The sequence below is a fragment of the Myxine glutinosa genome, chromosome 5 (genome assembly GCF_964187855.1).
Source record: "Myxine glutinosa chromosome 5, kmMyxGlut1.1, whole genome shotgun sequence".
Taxonomy (NCBI): domain Eukaryota; kingdom Metazoa; phylum Chordata; class Myxini; order Myxiniformes; family Myxinidae; genus Myxine; species Myxine glutinosa.
In genome coordinates, this window is record NC_136265.1 from 181,564,249 (window position 1) to 181,584,697 (window position 20,449).

The 20,449-nt window shown below is 48.2% G+C and overlaps 1 protein-coding gene across 3 annotated transcripts in view; it reads right to left on the bottom strand.

The window, feature by feature from the left end:
• The window catches only part of LOC137412400 (purine nucleoside phosphorylase-like), a 61,276-nt gene that overhangs the window by 3,589 nt on the left and 37,238 nt on the right, over positions 1–20,449 (bottom strand). For all 3 annotated transcript variants that reach the window (XM_068097686.2, XM_068097687.2, XM_068097688.2), the window contains exons 3-5: positions 15,531–15,634; positions 15,235–15,410; positions 14,972–15,156 (exon numbers count right to left, since the gene is read on the bottom strand). In XM_068097686.2, the coding sequence (XP_067953787.2) occupies positions 14,972–15,156; positions 15,235–15,410; positions 15,531–15,634 (465 nt within the window). The remainder of the gene's footprint in view (positions 1–14,971; positions 15,157–15,234; positions 15,411–15,530; positions 15,635–20,449) is intronic.

Here is a 20,449-nt window from a genome sequence, read left to right on the forward strand (position 1 = left end):
TCCACCTGTAAACTGTCTCCCTGGTCTTTCACAATACGTGTTCCATCTCTTGGGTGGATGATAAACCAGGTGTTATGTCTCCTAGTACTAGTTGTGGACATTAAAGATCACATGGTGTTGTTCTGGAAGAGGCGCATCGTCAATAGACGGTATCCAAATGCCTGCACCCAGTCGGAGTGGCAACTCATTTGGCTTGCACATCACCATCACCGCACCTCCTCTTCACACTCGCTGCATATCAGTAATGGCACAAATAATAATACAGATGGTATACAACACATGGAATTCAATTATATACACATGGAATTCTTATACCTTCTTTATTTATTCGACATCATCCGGATATAAATGAACACTCGTTTTACTCTGCGTGTTGCACATCATGTGCAGTGAATTTCATCTCCCTGCACCTTGTATTTATTGTTTGTTTGTATTTAACACTTCTGTACACCGCCCTTGAGGCTCAGTTTGCAAGCCACCGTCGACAATTCCAATAGAGGAGACATAATTACTCTTTTATTGAAAATGTTTTTCGAGTTTGTTTTATCCTCAAAGAATAGATTGCCCTTTAAAAGCTACCCTTATTAAGGGGGACAGACATCTGCACACAAGCACACAAACGGACATTGTGTTTTATATGGTAGATATCCGATATTTTGTGACTCAAAAGAGTGAGTGGTGAACATGCGGGCATCGAGGCCCATACAGGCCTTGCTGCTCGGTACCGGGAGAGATAAGCACTGCCTGGACCTAATATCTTTTGCACCCGGCCACATCCACTATTTACTCAGAATTGTGTTTGTGAAGGAGGAGATTACTTACCGTGTGGCAGGTGACTCTTATTGCTCCCGGTATCAAGCAGCAAGGGCTGTGTGGCACTCGGTGCCAGTGCATTCCACACTTGCTGCTTGGAGTCGCATAATGTCCGTTATATAACCGAAAGTTTTTCATAGTCACAAGGGTGTGAAATTGCGATGTTGCCCTGATGATGCAATAATAAGAGCGAACCGGACAGTAGCTGCACTTTCATGCACTTGTGACGGTATTTGAAATTACGTCTTGGTGTTGATGGCACTGCAAGATAGCTCTTCCGGGAGCTGCAGATAGAACGAGCGCTGTGGCGTTGTGATGTCACGGCATTCGTCTCGGGTCGGAGAATGATATAATTATTGTGTGTGTGTGTGTGTGTGTGTGTGTGTGTGTGTGTGTGTGTGTGTGTGTGTGTGTGTGTGTGTGTGTGTGTGTGTGTGTGTGTGTGTGTGTGTGTGTGTGTGTGTGTGTGTGTGTGTGTGTGTGTGTGTGTGTGTGTGTGTGTGTGTGATTTCAAAACACCTGGTCACAAGTATGCCTCACTGACCGGATCCTCGGTCTAGGTCCTCAGCATCATCCCGTTTCGGCCCTTCAACCTCGATACGGTCAGCTAAGGTAGGCCAGCAGGGGCACATACGCTTCCACATGCAGCAGCTACACTGGATGCGTACATACCCCCAGCCAGTGAGAACACAGACTACAACAAAACCACCTCCACTCCCAGAATCCACAGCCCCTCATCCATCCATCCACTCACTCACACACACACCAAAAAAAAAAAAAAACCAACCGACCACCTACCCTTACAACATGCACCACTCAAACAAAAACACATTCATGCAAAAGCACACCCACTCCTGCAACACACACACACACACACACACACACACACACACACACACACACACACACACACACACACACACACACACACACACACACACCTCCATTTATCTTCCGTGCTTAGTCACTACCCCTTTAGGCTGAAATGAACCACTACCCACAACCTCAACCCACACTGTTCGACGTGCCTCCATGAACTTCCTCCAAATCCAAAGTGAACCTTTCAAGGCAACCTGGGCCACTTTGTCCCACACACTCCAAGCCGAGCAAGAAATGCAGAAAAGGAATTGCCAATATACCTTCTACACCCCACCTCAAATGGCTGACACGAAAATCGCCAACCCTTCTCCCGACGCTCTTCCTCCAGCTCACTGTACTTTCCTCTCTTCCTCTCGTGCACCTCCTCCATGTTCTCTTCCCACGGTACAGACAATTCCCCTAAGATGACCTGTCTTATTGCACCTGACCCGATGACAATGTCAGGCCGCAACCTTGTCACACAGATCTCCTCTGGGAATACCAATTGTGGCTTTAGGTCTGCCACCACCTGCCAATCACAAGCATCTGACAGCCCTCTTGCTTTCCACCTCCTTCTCTTTCCACCTCTTACCACTTGGCCCTCTTTGACAAACCACACCTCTCCCCCATCAGTCTCCTTCTCCACTCTTCTCTCTCTCGACCTCAGCACCTCTTGTTGCACCATCTGCACCACCACCGCCAGCACCTGATCATGTCGCCACCTGTATTGTCCTGCTGCCAATGCTACTGAGCATGCACTCAGTGCATGCTGCACCATTCCCAAACCTCCACACAAATATCTCTCCTCCTGCAACAACCCCCACAATCTCAAGTTTACTGGTGACGGAAGCACATCATACGTTGCCCGCAACAGGAAATTCAACAATATTGGCTCCATCCTCCAAATCTCTTGCCACTTCAATGTCCTCACCCACACACCTTCCCACCATGTCCAAACACCTTGCTGTGCCTGTCCAACTGCTTTCACATATCTCCCCTCCTCCTCCTTTCTTCTCACCTCACTCTCAACCATCTTTCTCCTCTTTCACACATGCCTTTCCCCATCGCTCATGCTCCATCCACCCCAAGCCATGCCTCCCGTGCTGCACCATCCCCATGACCTCCTCCTGTTGCAACCGCTTCTCTATCTCATCCACCTCTGTTCTTGCATTCCACTTCCGACTTCCCTTCTTCTCTGGGAGAGCATTCTTTACCACTGAATCACTCGAATCCCACAACATCATGAACTCCCGCACCCTCACCACCTTAAACTCCTCCATTAAGATGTCAACAGAAGCTGGAGTTTTCCACCCTGCCCATAAAAGGCAATGTTCGTCAAACAGCGTGGCACTCCCAACCACCTCACAAACACGCTCACCCAACCTCCATCCTCTCTACATGCCCAATCGCAATATCATACATCATCAATGGCGTCAGGAAGGGCATCCGGCCATAAAAACATTGCCTCAAACAGGGAACCATGATTGTCATGGGGCCCGCAAGGCTAACCCCCGCTCTAGCGGGGAAAATGGCCTTAAAACGATCATTCATTCATTCATTCATCAATGGCCACAATACTCGTGGCATCAATCCAAACTTCAAACACCATACCTTCAACTTACCTGGCAAACCACATCCATCAATCCTTTTCAAACCTCTCAAAAGCTTGTTCCTCACCTCCTCCACCCTTCCCACATCATTCAACTCCACTGCATACCATCTTCCCAAACTCTTCACAGGGGCCTCTGTCAATGATGGAACCACCTCCCCTCCCAGCTCAAACCTGTGCATGTTATCCACCACTCCTCGTCTCACTACCACACTCCTCGACTTTTTTGCTTCGAAGCCCATTCTTGCCCACCGCATCAACCTTTCCAGTCGTCCCAGTACCTCTGCTGCTCCATCAGCCGACTGGACAACTGTCAGGTCATCCATGAATGCAAACATCGCTGGCAAACTGACCAGGGGCTAGCTCCACTTCTTTCCAATGTCCACTCACCGCATATCAACCGAACGAGCCTTGGTAGTAGGGTCAATATACGAAACAAACTCACCTAACCCCCCAAAAATTGATACAAAAGGTTTTTCAATGGATTCTGGTACCATTATATAATATATAAATAACCACCTTTAGAGGCCATTTTTCCCCGCAAAGCGGGGGTTGGCCTTTTTCGGGAACCGTGGTTGTTGTTGTTTTTCGGTCCCCTTTTTGAAGCAATGTTTTACGGCCGGATGCCCTTCCTGACGCCAACCCTTTTTGCCGCCTTTAACGACAAACAGGGAATTACCAGTGAACTGGTACTCAATTAGCCGACCTCGGAAGGATGACAGGCTGAGTCAACCCCCCTGGCGTTAATTCAGCAATCGGCCGGGATTCGAACCCAGGATCCATTGGATCCTAAGCCGGCACCCTAGCCGCTAGCCCAACACCAGGGTTACCATTGGGCATGCTAATGGTACCATTGGGGGTATTGGGCTAATGGTACCATTGGGCATGCTAAATAACATACTAAAAATCTAGTAACATCTGACTTCCGGAAAGGGGTCATTTTCAAGATGGCGTCCAAGATGGCCGCCAGGAGCTTAAAATGGCCATATCTCAATTATTATTCAACCTAGAAAGGTGGTTTTGGTGTCTAACCCTACGTTTTAGGGCCCAAGGAATCCAATTGAATCAATAAAATTACCATCAGTTAATTATTTATTGACAAGTCCAAGATGGCATCCCATGGTGACATCCTGATCCACTAAAATGGCTCTGTCGAATAGTAGTCAACCCAGAGAGATTTTTTTCAGTGTGTATACCTAGGTTTAAGGCACCCAGGAAATCATCAAAATTACTTAAATAAGCACAAAGTAATCAGGTAATCCAGTAAGCCAGGTTTACCAGCCCATTAGGCATTTGTTGTCTTATACAGTTAGTCGCTATTCAACGTCATCCTCAGACTCCTCTGGAAGAAACTTGTTATGTGGATTGTCACATTCTTCAAGTTGGCACGGTCCACAGGCAGTAGTACATGGTAGTCATATCGTCTACAAGAGCAGCAGAGTGTCTTGCAGGCAGTGGAGCAGTTACGATGAATGACCTTCAAGAGACTGTCTGGAGCAGCGTTCATTCTTGACATAAGTGGGACAAACTGATTATCCTGCAGGTTCCACCCCCATTTCATGGCATCCATACCCTCTTCTTTTCCCATCCACACCATGATCTGGTAGTACGCTCTACGACAGTGAAGTTTGGTAGCAGATTCAGTTGGGGGTAGACGTTCGGGTGTTACAAAAGACGAAGCAGAGACGACCTTCTTGCTGAAGGTGTTATATCGCATTGTTGCAAGGGAATCTTTGCACTTGCCACCAAAGAGGATAGCCATTACTCGGCATCCAAGGTCATCGATCACCTCTGTGGTCTGGTTTGGGATGGTGAATGTGTTGGCACAAGACCGAAGGACAGGGTCTCCTTTTACAAGCTTCTGGAAAGCAGTCTTTTTGCCAACACCAAAAATCCGAGAAGTCGTGTCACAACTAGTCATGGCATGGATGAATATCAACTGAGAACACATGTCATGTCCGAGGATTTATTTTAGACGGTTGATGTCATACACTTTAAAACTGCCATCAGCTTTGGACTTGTCTGATCTGAAATAAAGGCTCTTACTGTCCCTGCGCATAGTAAAGGAGTAAGACAAGGAGATCAGTATCTTCTCCAATCAGTGTAGTGGTGTGTAGAAGAGATGCCTCCACTGCAGCCTTTACTATATCTACGTCAGCATCTCCAGGTGCATTGACCACAGTGCAATACCTTTCTCTCAGTTCATCACTTATCATCCCGATCATCCCTCCTCCTTCTTGCCTGAGAACTTTGTCTCAGCAGTGAAGCTGACAATGGGATGAATATTGTGTCTTCTCTGACGCGTGTTGTCTTTAATGGACGGCCCTTCCTCATAGCCATCAAAGACAATGGTCGTAGCTGAACCATAATGCTGGATGGTGGTCAGCATACGACTGCGCTATTTCACCATAGCTTTCTCCACTCTTCCATGGTATTCTGTGAAGGAGTGAACCTCCATCAAGGATGTGAATCTCCGTTTCTGGTACAGAATCTAGGATGGCATCACTTGCATGATCACAGATCGCGTGAGCTAGTTGTGGCTTATCAGCCTTTCGGAAGACGTTTCTGGCTTCATAGAGGGCAGGAGGGAAAGGACTGAGCTCATAACTCATAACCTCCTGCAATGATAGCTCTCCAGTTTGGGAGACTACCAGGAAACGTTGAAAAAGAAGTGCAGAATCAATGGTTCGATCAGGAGCGACCTTTATAGCTGATGTTTGTCCAAGGGTTCTGGCTTTATTGAGATATGGCCAATATAAAATAGTCTGTCCCTTGCCATAACCTCTCAAGCTTTGTACAAACCTTTGTCTGTAATGATCACTGATCACTGAATACTGTGGACTGGAGTCACAGGTGGCAGTGGTGTAGACACATTACACTCTTATCTCCAATCTGAAACACACACTTGGTTCATTAGCTGGTGAGTCGGAGGATGACGATGAATAGCGACTAACTGTACAAGACAACAAATGCCTAATGGGCTGGTAAACCTGGCTTACTGGATTACCTGATTACTTTGTGCTTATTTAAGTAATTTTGATGATTTCCTGGGTGCCTTAAACCTCGGTATACACACTGAAAAAAATCTCTCTAGGTTGACTACTATTCGACAGAGCCATTTTAGTGGATCAGGATGTCACCTTGGGATGCCATCTTGGACTTGTCAATAAATAATTAACTGATGGTAATTTTATTGATTCAATTGGATTCCTTGGGCCCTAAAACCTAGGGTTAGACACCAAAACCACCTTTCTAGGTTGAATAATAATTGAGATATGGCCATTTTAAGCTCCCGGTGGCCATCTTGGACGCCATCTTGAAAATGACCCCTTTCCGGAAGTCAGATGTTACTAGATTTTTAGTATGTTATTTAGCATGCCCAATGGTACCAGAATCCATTGAAAAACCTTTTGTATCAATTTTTTGGGGGTTCAACCATATATTGACCCCTCTATGGTGTTGGGCTAGCGGTTAGGGTGCCGGCTTAGGATCCTAGGATCCTGGGTTCGAATCCCGGTCGATCGCTGAATTTAACGCCAGGGGGGTTGACTCAGCCTGTCATCCTTCCGAGGTCGGCTAATTGAGTACCAGTTCACTGGTAATTCCCTGTTTGTCGTTAAAGGCGGCAAAAAGGGTTGGCGTCAGGAAGGGCATCCGGCCGTAAAACATTGCTTCAAAAAGGGGACCGAAAAACAACAACAACCACGGTCCCCGAAAAAGGCCAACCCCCGCTTGCGGGGAAAAAATGGCCTCCAAAGGTGGTTTTTTTATGGTGTTGGGCTAGTGGCTCGGGTGTCAGCTTAGGATCCTTGGATCCTGGGTTCGAATCCCGGTCGATCGCTGAATTAACGCCAGGGGGGTTGACTCAGCCTGTCATCCTTCCGAGGTCGGCTAATTGAGGACCAGTTCACTGGTAATTCCCTGTTTGTCGTTAAAGGTGGCAAAAAGGGTTGGCGTCAGGAAGGGCATCCGGCCGTAAAACATTGCTTCAAAAAGGGGACCGAAAAACAACAACAACCACGGTTCCCGAAAAAGGCCAACCCCCGCTTGCGGGGAAAAATGGCCTCTAAAGGTGGTTATTTTTTTTTATTATATGGTGTTAAATCTCCAATATGAGGTTGTTGTTGATATTGTTGTGGATATGAGGACTGTATATTTTTTGATTGTGTGCTGTACTATTGTGATTATTGTTTATTCTGTGCCTCCTGCCTCCGGAGCTGTGTAAAGACCAAAAGGGCGTCCCATAGTCCACAAGCATACACGTCAGCCAAGTAATAGAATATACCTGTTGATAGTTATCTCTTATTCTGTGTTTTAGGGTAAGGCTGTGTCTCCCATTAATTGAAGTACTCCATTGCACCAGTGAAAGAGATAGATTCCCTTCCATTCCCATCACCAATTACCTCCGATCCAATTGCCGCCATTGGCCACGAGGCAGGGTTGGGGAAGAAAGGCGTGTCTCCACCTCGTCATAGAGGGGGAGGAGTGAACCAGCCCCGCTCGACCAACCATGAGCCAGGGGTTTGGCTACAGAGGGCGGAGGAAGAGCGGTCGGGGAGGTTCGCAAAGGTTGAGGGGCGGGGGCCTATATAACCCAAGGCAGGGGTGTGGCCAAACCAAAGGAGATGAGTTTTTACCGGCAGACACAAGGGAGCCCAAGCCGTGGAGAGGAGTCAGAGAGATTCGCTTTTACAAGAGACTGGAAGAGTTGAGCTTTTACCAGAGACAAGACGGTTGAGCTTTCACAGAGAAGAGAGAACCCGTCACACCAAGGCTCCACCAAGCTCCGTGTTGGCTCCACCAAGCTCCGTGTTGGCTCCACCAAGCTCCGTGTTGGCTCCACCAAGCTCCGTGTTGGCTCCACCGAGCGTTCCCCTCCACCAAGCTCCGTGTTGGCTCCACCAAGCTCCGTGTTGGCTCCACCAAGCTCCGTGTTGGCTCCACCAAGCGTTCACCTCCAGCCATCCACCTTCTGCCATTCCTGGCATTCCCCGCGTGAGTCAGTGTTCTGTTTGTTCTGTCCTGGGTTAATTAAGACTGTTAGATAAGCTAGTATTTTCCCTGTGTCACCTGCGTCTTATGTGCTTGTAAATAAACGTGACTGCTTTCTTTTTGCTTATGTGTGTAAATAGTAAATAAATTTAGTAGTATTTCCAACCTTTTTGTCTTCGTTTTCCTCTTTGCATTGCGTCGTTTTCGTCTTTTCCCTCATTGAGCAGCTGGGGTGCGATACGGCCAAAGTCTGGGTGTATCGGGTGAGTTTTGTTAGGTCGCGGTCTTACACCACCGCTCGGTCTATAACAATATATATATATATATATATATCAGTCACTATGCGACCTTCATATCATCGGTGGAGAACCGCCAGCAAGGTGTCCCATACAGCTGCTGCAGCACCTTGCTGGGAGCGATACGCACATATAAAAAAAAAAAACCGAAAGGGTCAGAGTTACAAGTGTATGGAAAGCCTCACTGCGTTGCCCTGATGAAGCCCCAACAAGGGCGAAACCAGGTCGGTAACTGAGTTTTGCATGCACTTGTGACAGTATCTGTATTTATAATCCGTAATGACGCACTGCTAAATGGTTCCTCTGGAACTTTGCAGGCAAGGCGGACGTGCATGGCGATGACGTCATGTTGTCCGCTCATTAGGTTGGAGAACCAGATTACAGATACCATTATATATATATATATATATATATATATATATATATATATATATATATATATATATATATAATGTTGCGAATATGGCATTTGGCCTCCATATCCGCTTGTAAATATTCCCCTATTTCCCCAATACTCCCCAACTATCCCCAATCCCCCATTGCCTAGTCCCATTGCCTGTAAATAACACTCTGTAGAACCGACCTTCCCCTTTTTCCCCCATTAAATGTCGTGCCCAGGTCCACCGCATCTCACGTAGACAACTTTCGGACAGCTTGCTAGTTATTCTTAGTCTATGTCAGTTAAGGACTCGTTTCCATTAATTCTGACTCTTCGTTGCACCAGAATGTGATTATATGGCACCAGTAGTGAGTTTAGGACCTTCCCATACCTCCTCCCATCTTCTTCCCCAAACAACAACAACAACAACAACTACAACTACAACTACAACAACAACTACAACAACAGAGGGGCGCGGCGCGGCGTGCGGGGAGTGTGCGTCCTCACTCCGGCTCGGTTAGCCGCCATTACCCATGTGCGCTCCGACGGGGTTACCACGAAGGGGCTCCTTGTCAGCCCCTCGTCAAGGGCGGAGCCGGTAACCCCCCCCGCACGCACCCAATGAGAAGCAACGGGCCGATTCCATCTGGGGCGGAGCTAACGAGCCGAGGGCGTGTCACTCCCCGCCGGATATACGCAGCCACTTGCCGGACGTGACGTCAGATGCGCCTGAACTACGGAGAGCAGAGGACGCCACCCCCAGCGCGACGATACCTCCCCGCATCTTTGGACCGGACCGGACCGGGTCGATTCTGCCCTGAGCCCAGGTGCACCTGGAGCCATCGATTCTGCCTTTCCTTGCCATCAATCCCCGTGTGAGTCAGTTGTTGTCCCGTTTATCTGTCGTCTGTTGGGGTTAATATAAGAGTGTGTCTAAGTGCCTATCTTCCTATGCTGTCCCTCTCATTCCTGTAATCTGACCTTCCGCCCTAATATAACCTCCTCCGGAGGTCTTGAGAACTGAACCCTTGGTGTCGTGTCATTTTAATCCAGCCGTTGTGTCCTTTTCCTTCATTGATCTAGCGTAGCGCGACTAGTCAACGTTCGAGCATAATCGGGTAAACTGTGCAGACGTGGTCATACCAAACCGCTCGGTAAACTAACATCCACAACCGCGTCTGTAACAATATATATATATATATATATATGTATATATGTATATATATATATATATATATATGTATATATGTATATATATATATATATATATATGTATATATATATATATATATATATATATATATATATATTGTCGTGCGACTCCCCTTCGGTTAAGACCGGGGAAATCGGGGATGGAAACGAGCTTACTTGAGGCGTCCGGGTCAATGGCGGATTTGCTATACACGCGTGGGAGGGAGAAGGAAAGAAGAAGAAACGGCGAGATTTCCCTCACTGTCCGCGCGCAGTCTTCACCCTGTGGAAAGTAACTCACGAATGAAAACCGAATTATGTACAAACATAAATATTTATTAACTGAACCCGAGAACAATGGACGCGACGATAAAACTAAACCCCTCTAATGGGGAGCGCTCCTACACTTCACTTCAAATACACACAAATGGAAAGGAGAAATAAAGCAATCGTCGTGTTTGGTTGTGGTGCGTCTTATCTGTCTGGATGTTGCGTCCGTCAGGAATCGTCGAGGCTCCGGTGTTCACACTCCGCCAGGCCTTACTGAGCGCCTCGCTCGCCCGTGAACGTCAGGGAGGAGAATCGACGGCGGTCCAACGTTTCCCCAACTTCCGTCAAAATGCAGGCAATTCGCGGTTTGCAAAGTAAATGGTCCAAACGGAGAGAAAGGCAAGGGCAGGAGGGAGGTCCAGGCAGGAAAAAAGTCAAAGCGAGAAGAAGGAAAATGTCGGTGAGCCAGTTGTCTTATTGCCCGTCCCGTGAAGTCCGCTCTCTCCCTCTGCCAACCAGTGCCTCGTTTCCTTGTGACCTTTCGCGCCTTCACACGTCACCGGCGCTTCTCCTCCAATGAGCGCGTCCCTTATTGGTAGTTCGTTCGCGCCCTCCGCACTGATTGGCCGAGCGTCTCTCGCCTTCGGTGTTATGTCATCGTGTGGCACGTCACTGTGGTGGCCAATCAGTGTGGCACATCCTTCATCTTCCCCACCCTCCAACCAGCGACCTGCGTCCAACTCGCCCCTCCCCCCTGTCAATCACGAGTTCTCCTGGGCATGGCTCTCAGCCTGATTGGGCGATGTTTGCCTTCATGCTGGCGTTGTACGCGGCCGCTTCCGGTCTGTTCTTCCGTAAGTCATTGTGGCGGCGGGGAAATCAATTAATGTGTGCGCTAATGGGCCTAGCTAATGTCTATGGGTGCGCTGCCATACAGGACACCGGGTCGATCACAGGTTTCACACACGCGGGAATTAGCCTAATCCCTACAACTATTTAACACACGATCATTCTTGTATGATCACAGATATACACTTAATCTGACAAACCGCCTAAACAAACTTATTACAGGTGAGGATTCCCTATCACGACATATGAAGCACCTACCTATGCAGATCTACATGGATTTAGATATGCCCTACCCAACCGACATAACAATGTGTGTGTGTGTGTGTGTGTGTGTGTGTGTGTGTGTGTGTGTGTGTGTGTGTGTGTGTGTGTGTGTGTGTGTGTGTGTGTGTGTGTGTGTGTGTGTGTGTGTGTGTGTTATTTCTTATTGAATGTAAAGATTAGCCCCTTCCCATTGTGTAATAATCCACACTAATATGCGTTGAGAGTCGGCAGGATTTCAAAGCTTCGTGTGGTTAAGGGAAGACATTTTTAATGTGCAGGAAGGCGTGGCCAAAATAACAGGCCCACGTGACCAATGAGGGGTCGGGGCACGTCACCAGCAAGCGAACAATTGGTTGTGAAACCTCCCCGAATGGAAGGAGGACTGAAACCTTCATTGGGGGAGGAGGGATTGAAGGCCAGAACGTGACCAACCTCAGCCAATGGGAGACTGTGGAACATTCTGGAAGCTTTTGGGGATGGATAAAAACCCCCGCCCATCACCCTCTTGCCCCCTCTTGCTTTTTGCGTCGACGCCCGACACCCATCGCTCTTCGCCGATCTCTCGCTCTGATCCGGTGGACCTGCAAGCGTTGGCCCCTCCCGCGACTCATCCGTGCTGACTTCGAGGCGGCGGTTCGTCCTTCGGACCTTACCTCATCCAGGCTGCACGTCCGGATTGAGGATCGAGCTGCGTGCTGCGCACACCAGACCAGGTGGCCACCATCGAGTCAATCCCAGCACATACATCGGTACGAGAATAACCAGTGTGTCATTCCCCTGTGTGTGTGAGTGTGTGAAGGCGCCTGTGGGGTTTATTATAGGTAAGGAATTGGTAAGGTTGCATCTTCTTCTTTTTCTCTGTCCCTTCTAAATAAAAGGCTGTACATTTTGTGTTACTTTCAAACCTGTTCGGGTACGTCTTTTCTCCATTGGCCGAGCATCATCCGAGACCGAATTTTGCTTGAATCACGTCGGGTAACGCCACTTTCCACACCGTGCAAATCTGCTCGGCACGCAATAAAGTGTGGGAAGCGAGGGTTCGATCCCCGGTTTCTTCGGTCGCGTGTCTTGAAGGTATTTGGGATTATTTGACCAGCAAACTCTTTGGCGCGTGGCTGGGAGGTTGGCGATCGGAATTGCTTCAGAATTGGTCAATCACGAGCTTAGTCACGGTCAACGGCCTGTGGAACCAGAGTTCGAGGGGGAACGGGGTCGTAAACCTCCCTTCGTACGTCGATGAACCCGGCATCCACAACAATATATATATATATATAAGAAAACTCAGTCACATCTTTCACCCGTTATCATAGGGAATAATCAATCGGCTCCCACCTAATTAATTGCCCCCGGTGGCTCGGATTACATAAATCGACTCCTCACATGCTCTTCTACCTGAAGAAAACTACTTAAAGCAAGCATGAAAAGCTGCACAAGGTAAGCGCTTTGCCATTTCAAACTCTACCCGAGTTCCTCTACAGCTATGGATATTCATGTAGTACATACATGAGAATCCCAATGCTACACGTCCCCCTCAGCCGCCGGACCGGTTTCCTTGTGTAGCTTTTGATGGTTGCTTTATGCAGCTGTCTTCGGCAGGAAGAGCATGGGAGCAGTCAATTAATAATTATTAGTCTTTTTTTCACGGAGTTATGCCCTTTTTGAACTTGAAAAATATCATGTTATACATTGGTCAGTTTTCAGCTGCCCTGACTCCACCTCACTGCTTTACACCCATTGGCTAGACAGCTGCCCTGACTCAACCCCAATTAAAATCATGCGCCGCCATCCCGTGAAGCAGCACAGATCGGCAGGCCTTCAGCCATGGCCCAGTGAAACTGGAATGATCCCAGGCACATAACCAGGATGTATTATATTATATTACTAGTGGGGTCACCCGTGAGCATCCCACTGGCATGGACAGTGTGTGACATTTGGACATCTTCATTTCGATTCTGCACATTCAGTTTTACAAAATGGTTACTGGCAATTTATCAGATCCACAAATGATGTAATCTACACAATATATTTACTTCTGATAACATGTGAATGCATGTGCGTGCACATGGGAAATACATTTTGTAATGTGTTCTTACATCTAATGTAAAATGTGACTTAAACACCTCAAATCCTCTCCCTCCCACATCATGCACACTGCACAGGGGAGAGGATCACACACACACAGGGGAGAGGATCACACACACACACACAGGGGAGAGGATCACACACACACACAGGGGAGAGGATCACACACACACACAGGGGAGAGGATCACACACACACAGGGGAGAGGATCTCACACACACAGGGGAGAGGATCTCACACACACAGGGGAGAGGATCTCACACACACAGGGGAGAGGATCACACACACACAGGGGAGAGCATCACACACACACAGGGGAGAGGATCACACACACACAGGGGAGAGGATCACACACACACAGGGGAGAGAATCACACACACACAGGGGAGAGAATCACACACACACAGGGGAGAGAATCACACACACACAGGGGAGAGAATCACACACACACAGGGGAGAGAATCACACACACACAGGGGAGAGAATCACACACACACAGGGGAGAGAATCACACACACACAGGGGAGAGAATCACACACACACACAGGGGAGAGAATCACACACACACAGGGGAGAGAATCACACGCAGGGGAGAGGATCACACGCAGGGGAGAGGATCACACGCAGGGGAGAGGATCACACGCAGGGGAGAGGATCACACGCAGGGGAGAGGATCACACGCAGGGGAGAGGATCACACGCAGGGGAGAGGATCACACGCAGGGGAGAGGATCACACGCAGGGGAGAGGATCACACGCAGGGGAGAGGATCACACGCAGGGGAGAGGATCACACACAGGGTAGAGGATTACACACCGTTGTGGGGCAGAGACAGGGCAGTGGGGGGAGGGAGAGGAGTGGGGAAGATAGGTGTGGTGAAGAGATGGGGGGGGGGACAGGGGAGGGGGAGGTGAGTCGAGGAGACAGGTGAGTCGAGGAGACAGGGGAGGGAGAGATGGGGGGGGAGGGACAGGGGAGGGGGAGGTGAGTCGAGGAGACAGGTGAGTCGAGGAGACAGGGGAGGGAGAGGTGAGTGGGGGAGACAGGGGAAGGAGATGGGAGTGGCAGAGAGAGGAGAGGAGTGGGGAAGGGTCAGGTTTTGGAAAGAGAGGAGGGGAATACTTTTGCTAGCTTTTCCTATCACTTGGGACAGGTACTCGAAAAAAAATAAATGTGTATATATATATATATATATATATATATATATATATATATATATATATACTCATTAATGGACATGGTGTTTGCAATCGCGACTTATGCAATGATTGATATTGTGGTAGCAATTGTGATATTGATGGGTGACGGTAACAATGGACGTAGCAGCAGCGATAAATATCGATGTAGCGAGAGAGTTTCCTTTCCTTACCCACAGCATCTGCCCCAAGCATATGTAGTGCACGTGCTTCTGCTATGGTCTCATAATTGGGCCCAGCCACCATGGCATACACTCCTCTGTGAACTGGCAGGCCTTGCTTTGTGGCTATATGCTCCACTGTTGCGACGAGATCCCGATCATAGGCATCGGCCATCGGTGGGAATCGAACACCAAGCCTGCATACAACCCCATTATCGGTTATTTCAAACCTCCTCCTCCATAATCCAGCACACCTTTCTTTTTTAAATCCTCACCTGCTGTCATTAGCTCCAAATAGGGGGCTTAGCCCTGCGAAGCCAGGCAGGTTAAGGTGATCCTGGATCACCATGATGTCTCCCACGGAGTATGCTGAGTTTATTCCACCTGCTGCATTTGTTACGAGCAGCGTGTGCGCACCCAGCCGGGCTACAACTCGAACTGGCAGCACAACCTTCGGTGGGTTTGGAGAATGTTGACAAATGGATCGATTAAATGTGAAAAACGGTTTCATGTGGTTACAACGTGCAGTGAAAATCTGGTGCGGTACATATTCCGTGAGTGTTTACTTTACCTGTTCCATACTGTAGCCCTCATACGGATGCAGTCGGCCCTGTAGGACGGCACAACGGACACCCCCCAGCAGCCCGACCCGCACACTCCCAGTATGACCTTTGACTGTCATGGCCCCGGGAAAGCACAAGAGGTTCGAGGTCACATGCTGATGGATACCGAAGGCACTCTCGTCTTGAGATGATAAGTATTACATTGTGCACACAAAGAGAAAAGCCTGCTGAAACAACTTGTCTGTCTGTCTACAAATGTGAGTTTCTGATCAAGGAACAACTTTATTCCAATTGAATGTTGTATTTTGAACATGGATCGGAAAGCACCAGGCTGTAGTCTATCAGTACCTTTTTTTTGTTTGTCAATTTTTGTTTTTTACTTACGGTGTACAAGGACGTTAAAAGGACACAAAGAACAGGAACACGGAATAATGTAATGTGTGGGATAAGGGGGTGTAAATGACACGGCATCAACGGTGGCAAATCTCCAGAAATTTCTTTTTTCTACAACCTTTACATTTTTTTTTTCTTTTTTTGAATTACATACTTGAACATTGTAGACCACAAATCACCTTTTGGGCACTTTCAAAACCTTTCCATTTAGCAATACTTGTGGCGTTATGGCATTTTACATCATCGTGACCAATCAGATGTGTCCCTCGCAGACTGATGGATGATAAATTTGTTACCTGTTTCTCAAGACTGCATGGGGTAAGGTGTTCTATGAACTCTCTAGGTTGGTGATAATAAGGAAAAATGATAAATATATTGATACTCTTCCTTTGATTCTGGGACAAGAGAATGCCAGGCCGTACAAGCAGGGTCGAAGACCTTGTTGGACTTGAACACACAGGCCGACCATAAAATGGTTCTGATCTAGGATTTTGCCCTTTAACTTTGATACCAAACACGTTATCATAAATTTTATTGAAGTATCATGTGAAAGGAATCATTTTCAGGCAGGACGTTGAATCAACGCGTACACTTCTTCAGAGGAGACGTTCAAGTCTTCGACTCGTACTCCCTATTGGATGATTGACCGACGACCAAAGGTACCTTTCAAAAAGAATGGCCTTTTGATATTGTGTGTGGCTTCCCTGGCCAAATTCTAAATTACCGCCCCATTCTCAGAGGGCACTCTAAAGTGCATCAAACGCTCGTCCAGAAATGATGCAACCATCAGTCGAGGTGATGACTGCACTAAAGTATTCAATACAATGGATATTCAAACAACAGTTCTAAATGTTGTTTTGGAAATAAAAATCATAGCATGTTGTGAAAATCAACATCATTTGGTTGCAATCTCGCCACTAAGGCCTAAACACTTTTTGTCACTAATCGCTTTGGAAGGTGTTCAAACCCGCTTTTGGGGTTTGGCACAACCATGGTTCAAGAACCACAAGTTCAGTGCGGTCCTGTTGACGATGTCCCCAAAATGATTCCTAAATCCGAACGTATGGCCGGTTTGAGATTAGTTTGTTCGGCCACAAGCACACCATAGTCGTAAATTGTAGTTAGGATGTGAGTGCCCTGTAGTGGCTGATTGCGGTTAATGAGGTGAATGTGATCGTTAAAACAACAACAAAACAAACAACCTAAATCAATATCTAGCAGGAGGCCGGTGATATTTGCCTGGAATCATAAAGCTTCTATTTATTATGTACCTGCGTACAAAGCACGGTTGGTTATTGCTCACAATGTGTAAGCAGAGCCCACTAGTATTATATATTGTTGCGGATATGGGATTTGGATCCCTCCATATCCGCTTGTAAATATTCCCCTATTTCCTCAATACTTCCCAACTATCCCCAATCCCCCATTCCCTAGTCCCATTTTCTGTAAACAACACTCTGTAGACCCGACCTTCCCCTATTTCCCCCATTAAATGTCGCATCCAGGTCCACCGCATCTCACGTAGACAACTATAGGACATCTTGCTAGTTATTCTTAGTCTATGTCAGTTAAGGACTCGTTTCCATTAATTCTGACTCTTCGTTGCACCAGAATGTGATTGTATGGCACCGTTAGGAAGTTTAGGACCTCCCAATACCTCCCCGCAGCTCTTCCTCACGGTTCAACAACAACAACAACAACGGCGGCGGCGCGGGGAGTGTGCGTCCTCACTCCGGCTTGGTTGGTAGGGGGTGTTGGGAGTGCACCATGCCTTTCCAACGAGCCGCCATCGAGCATGTGCTCGACGGGGTTACCAGGTAGGGGCTCGCTGTCAGCTCCTCGTCAAGGGCGGAGCCCGGTAACCCCCGCACCCAATAGAAGCGGCGGACCGATCCCATCTGGGGCGGAGCCAACGAGCCGAGGGCGTGTCACTCCCCGCTGAGCATGCGCAGAAAGGGGGGGGTGACGTCAGATGCGCGCAGAGCTGAAGGAGAAAGGACGCACCCTCCGAGCGCCGAGAGACCTCCCAAAGACTGAGCTGTATCCTGTCCCTGAGCCAAGGTGCACCTTGTGCTATCGACTGCCTGTCCTTCCCTGCCATCAATCCCTGTGTAAGTCAGTCTTGTTCCGTTTGTCTGTGGTCTGTCTGGGATAGATAAGATTGTGTCTAAGTGCCTATCTCTTCTGTGTCTTTACCTTATTACCTTGTAATCTACCCCTTTTTCTCCCCCACCAATTATATCCTCCTCCGGAGGTCTTGAGAACTGTACCCCTTGTGTCGTTTCATTTATCCCAGTCGTTGTGTCCTTTCCAAATCATTGATTTAGCATAGCGCGACTTGGTCAACATCGGGTGGAATCGGGTGAGTTGGGGAAGAATCGGGGGAATTGTTAGGTCGCGGCAATACCACCGCTCGGTAAATAACATCTAATCCGCGATCCATAAAGGCATAAAGGCAAACCCCCTATTGTTAAATTGCACGACAACATGTAGCCTGCAGTAGTTAGCTATGTGTTATTGAATGTAAAGATTATCCCTTTCCCATTGTGTAGTAATCAAGACCAATATGCGTTGAAGTTAAGCAGGATATAAAACCTCCGTGTGGTTTAGGGAAGCCATTACTATGAGCAGGAAGGCGTGGCCAAAGCGAAGCCCACGTGACCAATGAGGAGGTGGGAACACGTCCCCGGCACGTGACCAACCTCAGCCAATGGGGAGGCTGTGGAACATTTTGGAGGCGTAGGCGAATCTGGTAAAAGCCTGCGGGGATCGTATTTCTCTTTGCTTTGGATTTCGCAGCGCACAGGACGACATCTCTCTTGGACTCTGCCTCACCGACGATATTGCTCTTGATTTCGCCTCCTGGACCACAATTCTCTTGCCTTTGTCCTTCGCCAACACTTCTCTCTTGCTTGTTGCGTCGACGCCCGACACCCATCACTTCTTCGCTGATCTCTTGCGCCATCCGGCTGACCTGCAAGCTTGTCCAACCTGTGCTGAAGTTAATCCGTACCAACTTTGAGGCGGCGGTTCGTCCTTCGGACCTTACCTCATCCAGGCTGCATGTCCGGATCGGGTATTGAACTGCGAGCCGCGCACACCAGACCACGTGGTCACCAGCGAGGCAATTCCAGCACGTACATCGGTACGCCCTTAATCAGTGTCTTTTCCCCTGTGTGAGAGTGTGTGAAGGTGCCTGTGGGGTTTATGATAGGTAAGAATTGTTAAGCTGTATCTTTTGTCTATTCTCTGCCTTCTAAATAAAAGGCTGTACATTTCGTTGTTACATTCCAACCTGTTTTGGATACGTCTTTTCTCCATTGGCCTAGCATCATCCGAGACCGAATTTGGCTAGATTCATGTCCATAAATCTCGTGAGGTAACGCCGCTTTCCACACCGTGCAAATCCCCTCGGCACGCAATTGAATAAGGTGTGTGAAAGCCGATCCCCGGTTTCTCCTGTCACATGTCTTGAAGGTATTTGGGAATATTGACCAGTAAACTCTTCGACGCGTAGCTGGGAAATTGGCGATCGGAATTGCTTAGCAATCCGTCAACCACAAACTTAGTCGTGGACGGCGGCCTCAGTGGACCCGGAGTTTGAGGGGGAGCAGGGCATAAACCCCCCTTAGTACATCAACGAACCCGGGATCCGCAAAAATATATATAAAAAATATATATTGTCCTGTCACCAGCGGTTAAGACCGCTCGATGACGAATAGCCGAACGTTCTTACTCCCAAGGCGGCAGCCGAATTTTTGGCAGTTGTGACGCGCGCGAGATGGAGGATACGAGACGTTTATCTGAACGGGACGAAAGCAACACCGGTTTATTCCCGAACCCACAAACAAAGAAACGCGACAGTAAATGTAACAAATAATTTAATGAAAATAAATGCAGGATGAAAATGTCAAAATTAATGTTGAGGTAAATTAAATATCTCCACACGTGGACTGAAATACGATTACACGGGAAAATGAAATAAAATGAAATGTTTCCTTTTTAGTGCCGGCACTTAGCTCTACATCCCAATTGGTTCCTTTAGTGAGGTCGGCAGCACAAGGCGGCTCGGAGCAGCTCGCACGGGTAACTCGGCAGAGAATCGCGACATCTATCATCGCACGTCGAAGGCACCGTCAGCACCTGAGGATGAGCCTGTCTCCACCCCTGTTTGTCCTTGGAACGGACAGCGCAACCTCCAGCTCCCTCAGTCAGCACAGCCAGGTCCACCAAGCGCACAATCAGCCAAGCAAAGATGGTGCTCGTCTTGCTCGAGCAAAACCCAGGTCCACCAGTGATGACGTCTCACCGACCAATAGCGAGGCTCTTTTCCAACTCCCCCCCCATGCTCGTCTCGGCCAATCATGACCTTCAGGGGCGTGGCCTTTTTCCTTTTTCGGTCCATTGGGGGGCGGGGCTTGCCCCGACCGGCTCTGCTTGGGTTCTTGCCAGTGTGGTACATGTTTGAAGGAGGTTTTCATGGCCGGCCTTGTCAGCAAAACGGAAAGAGAAAGTTACAGAGGGAAAATTACAT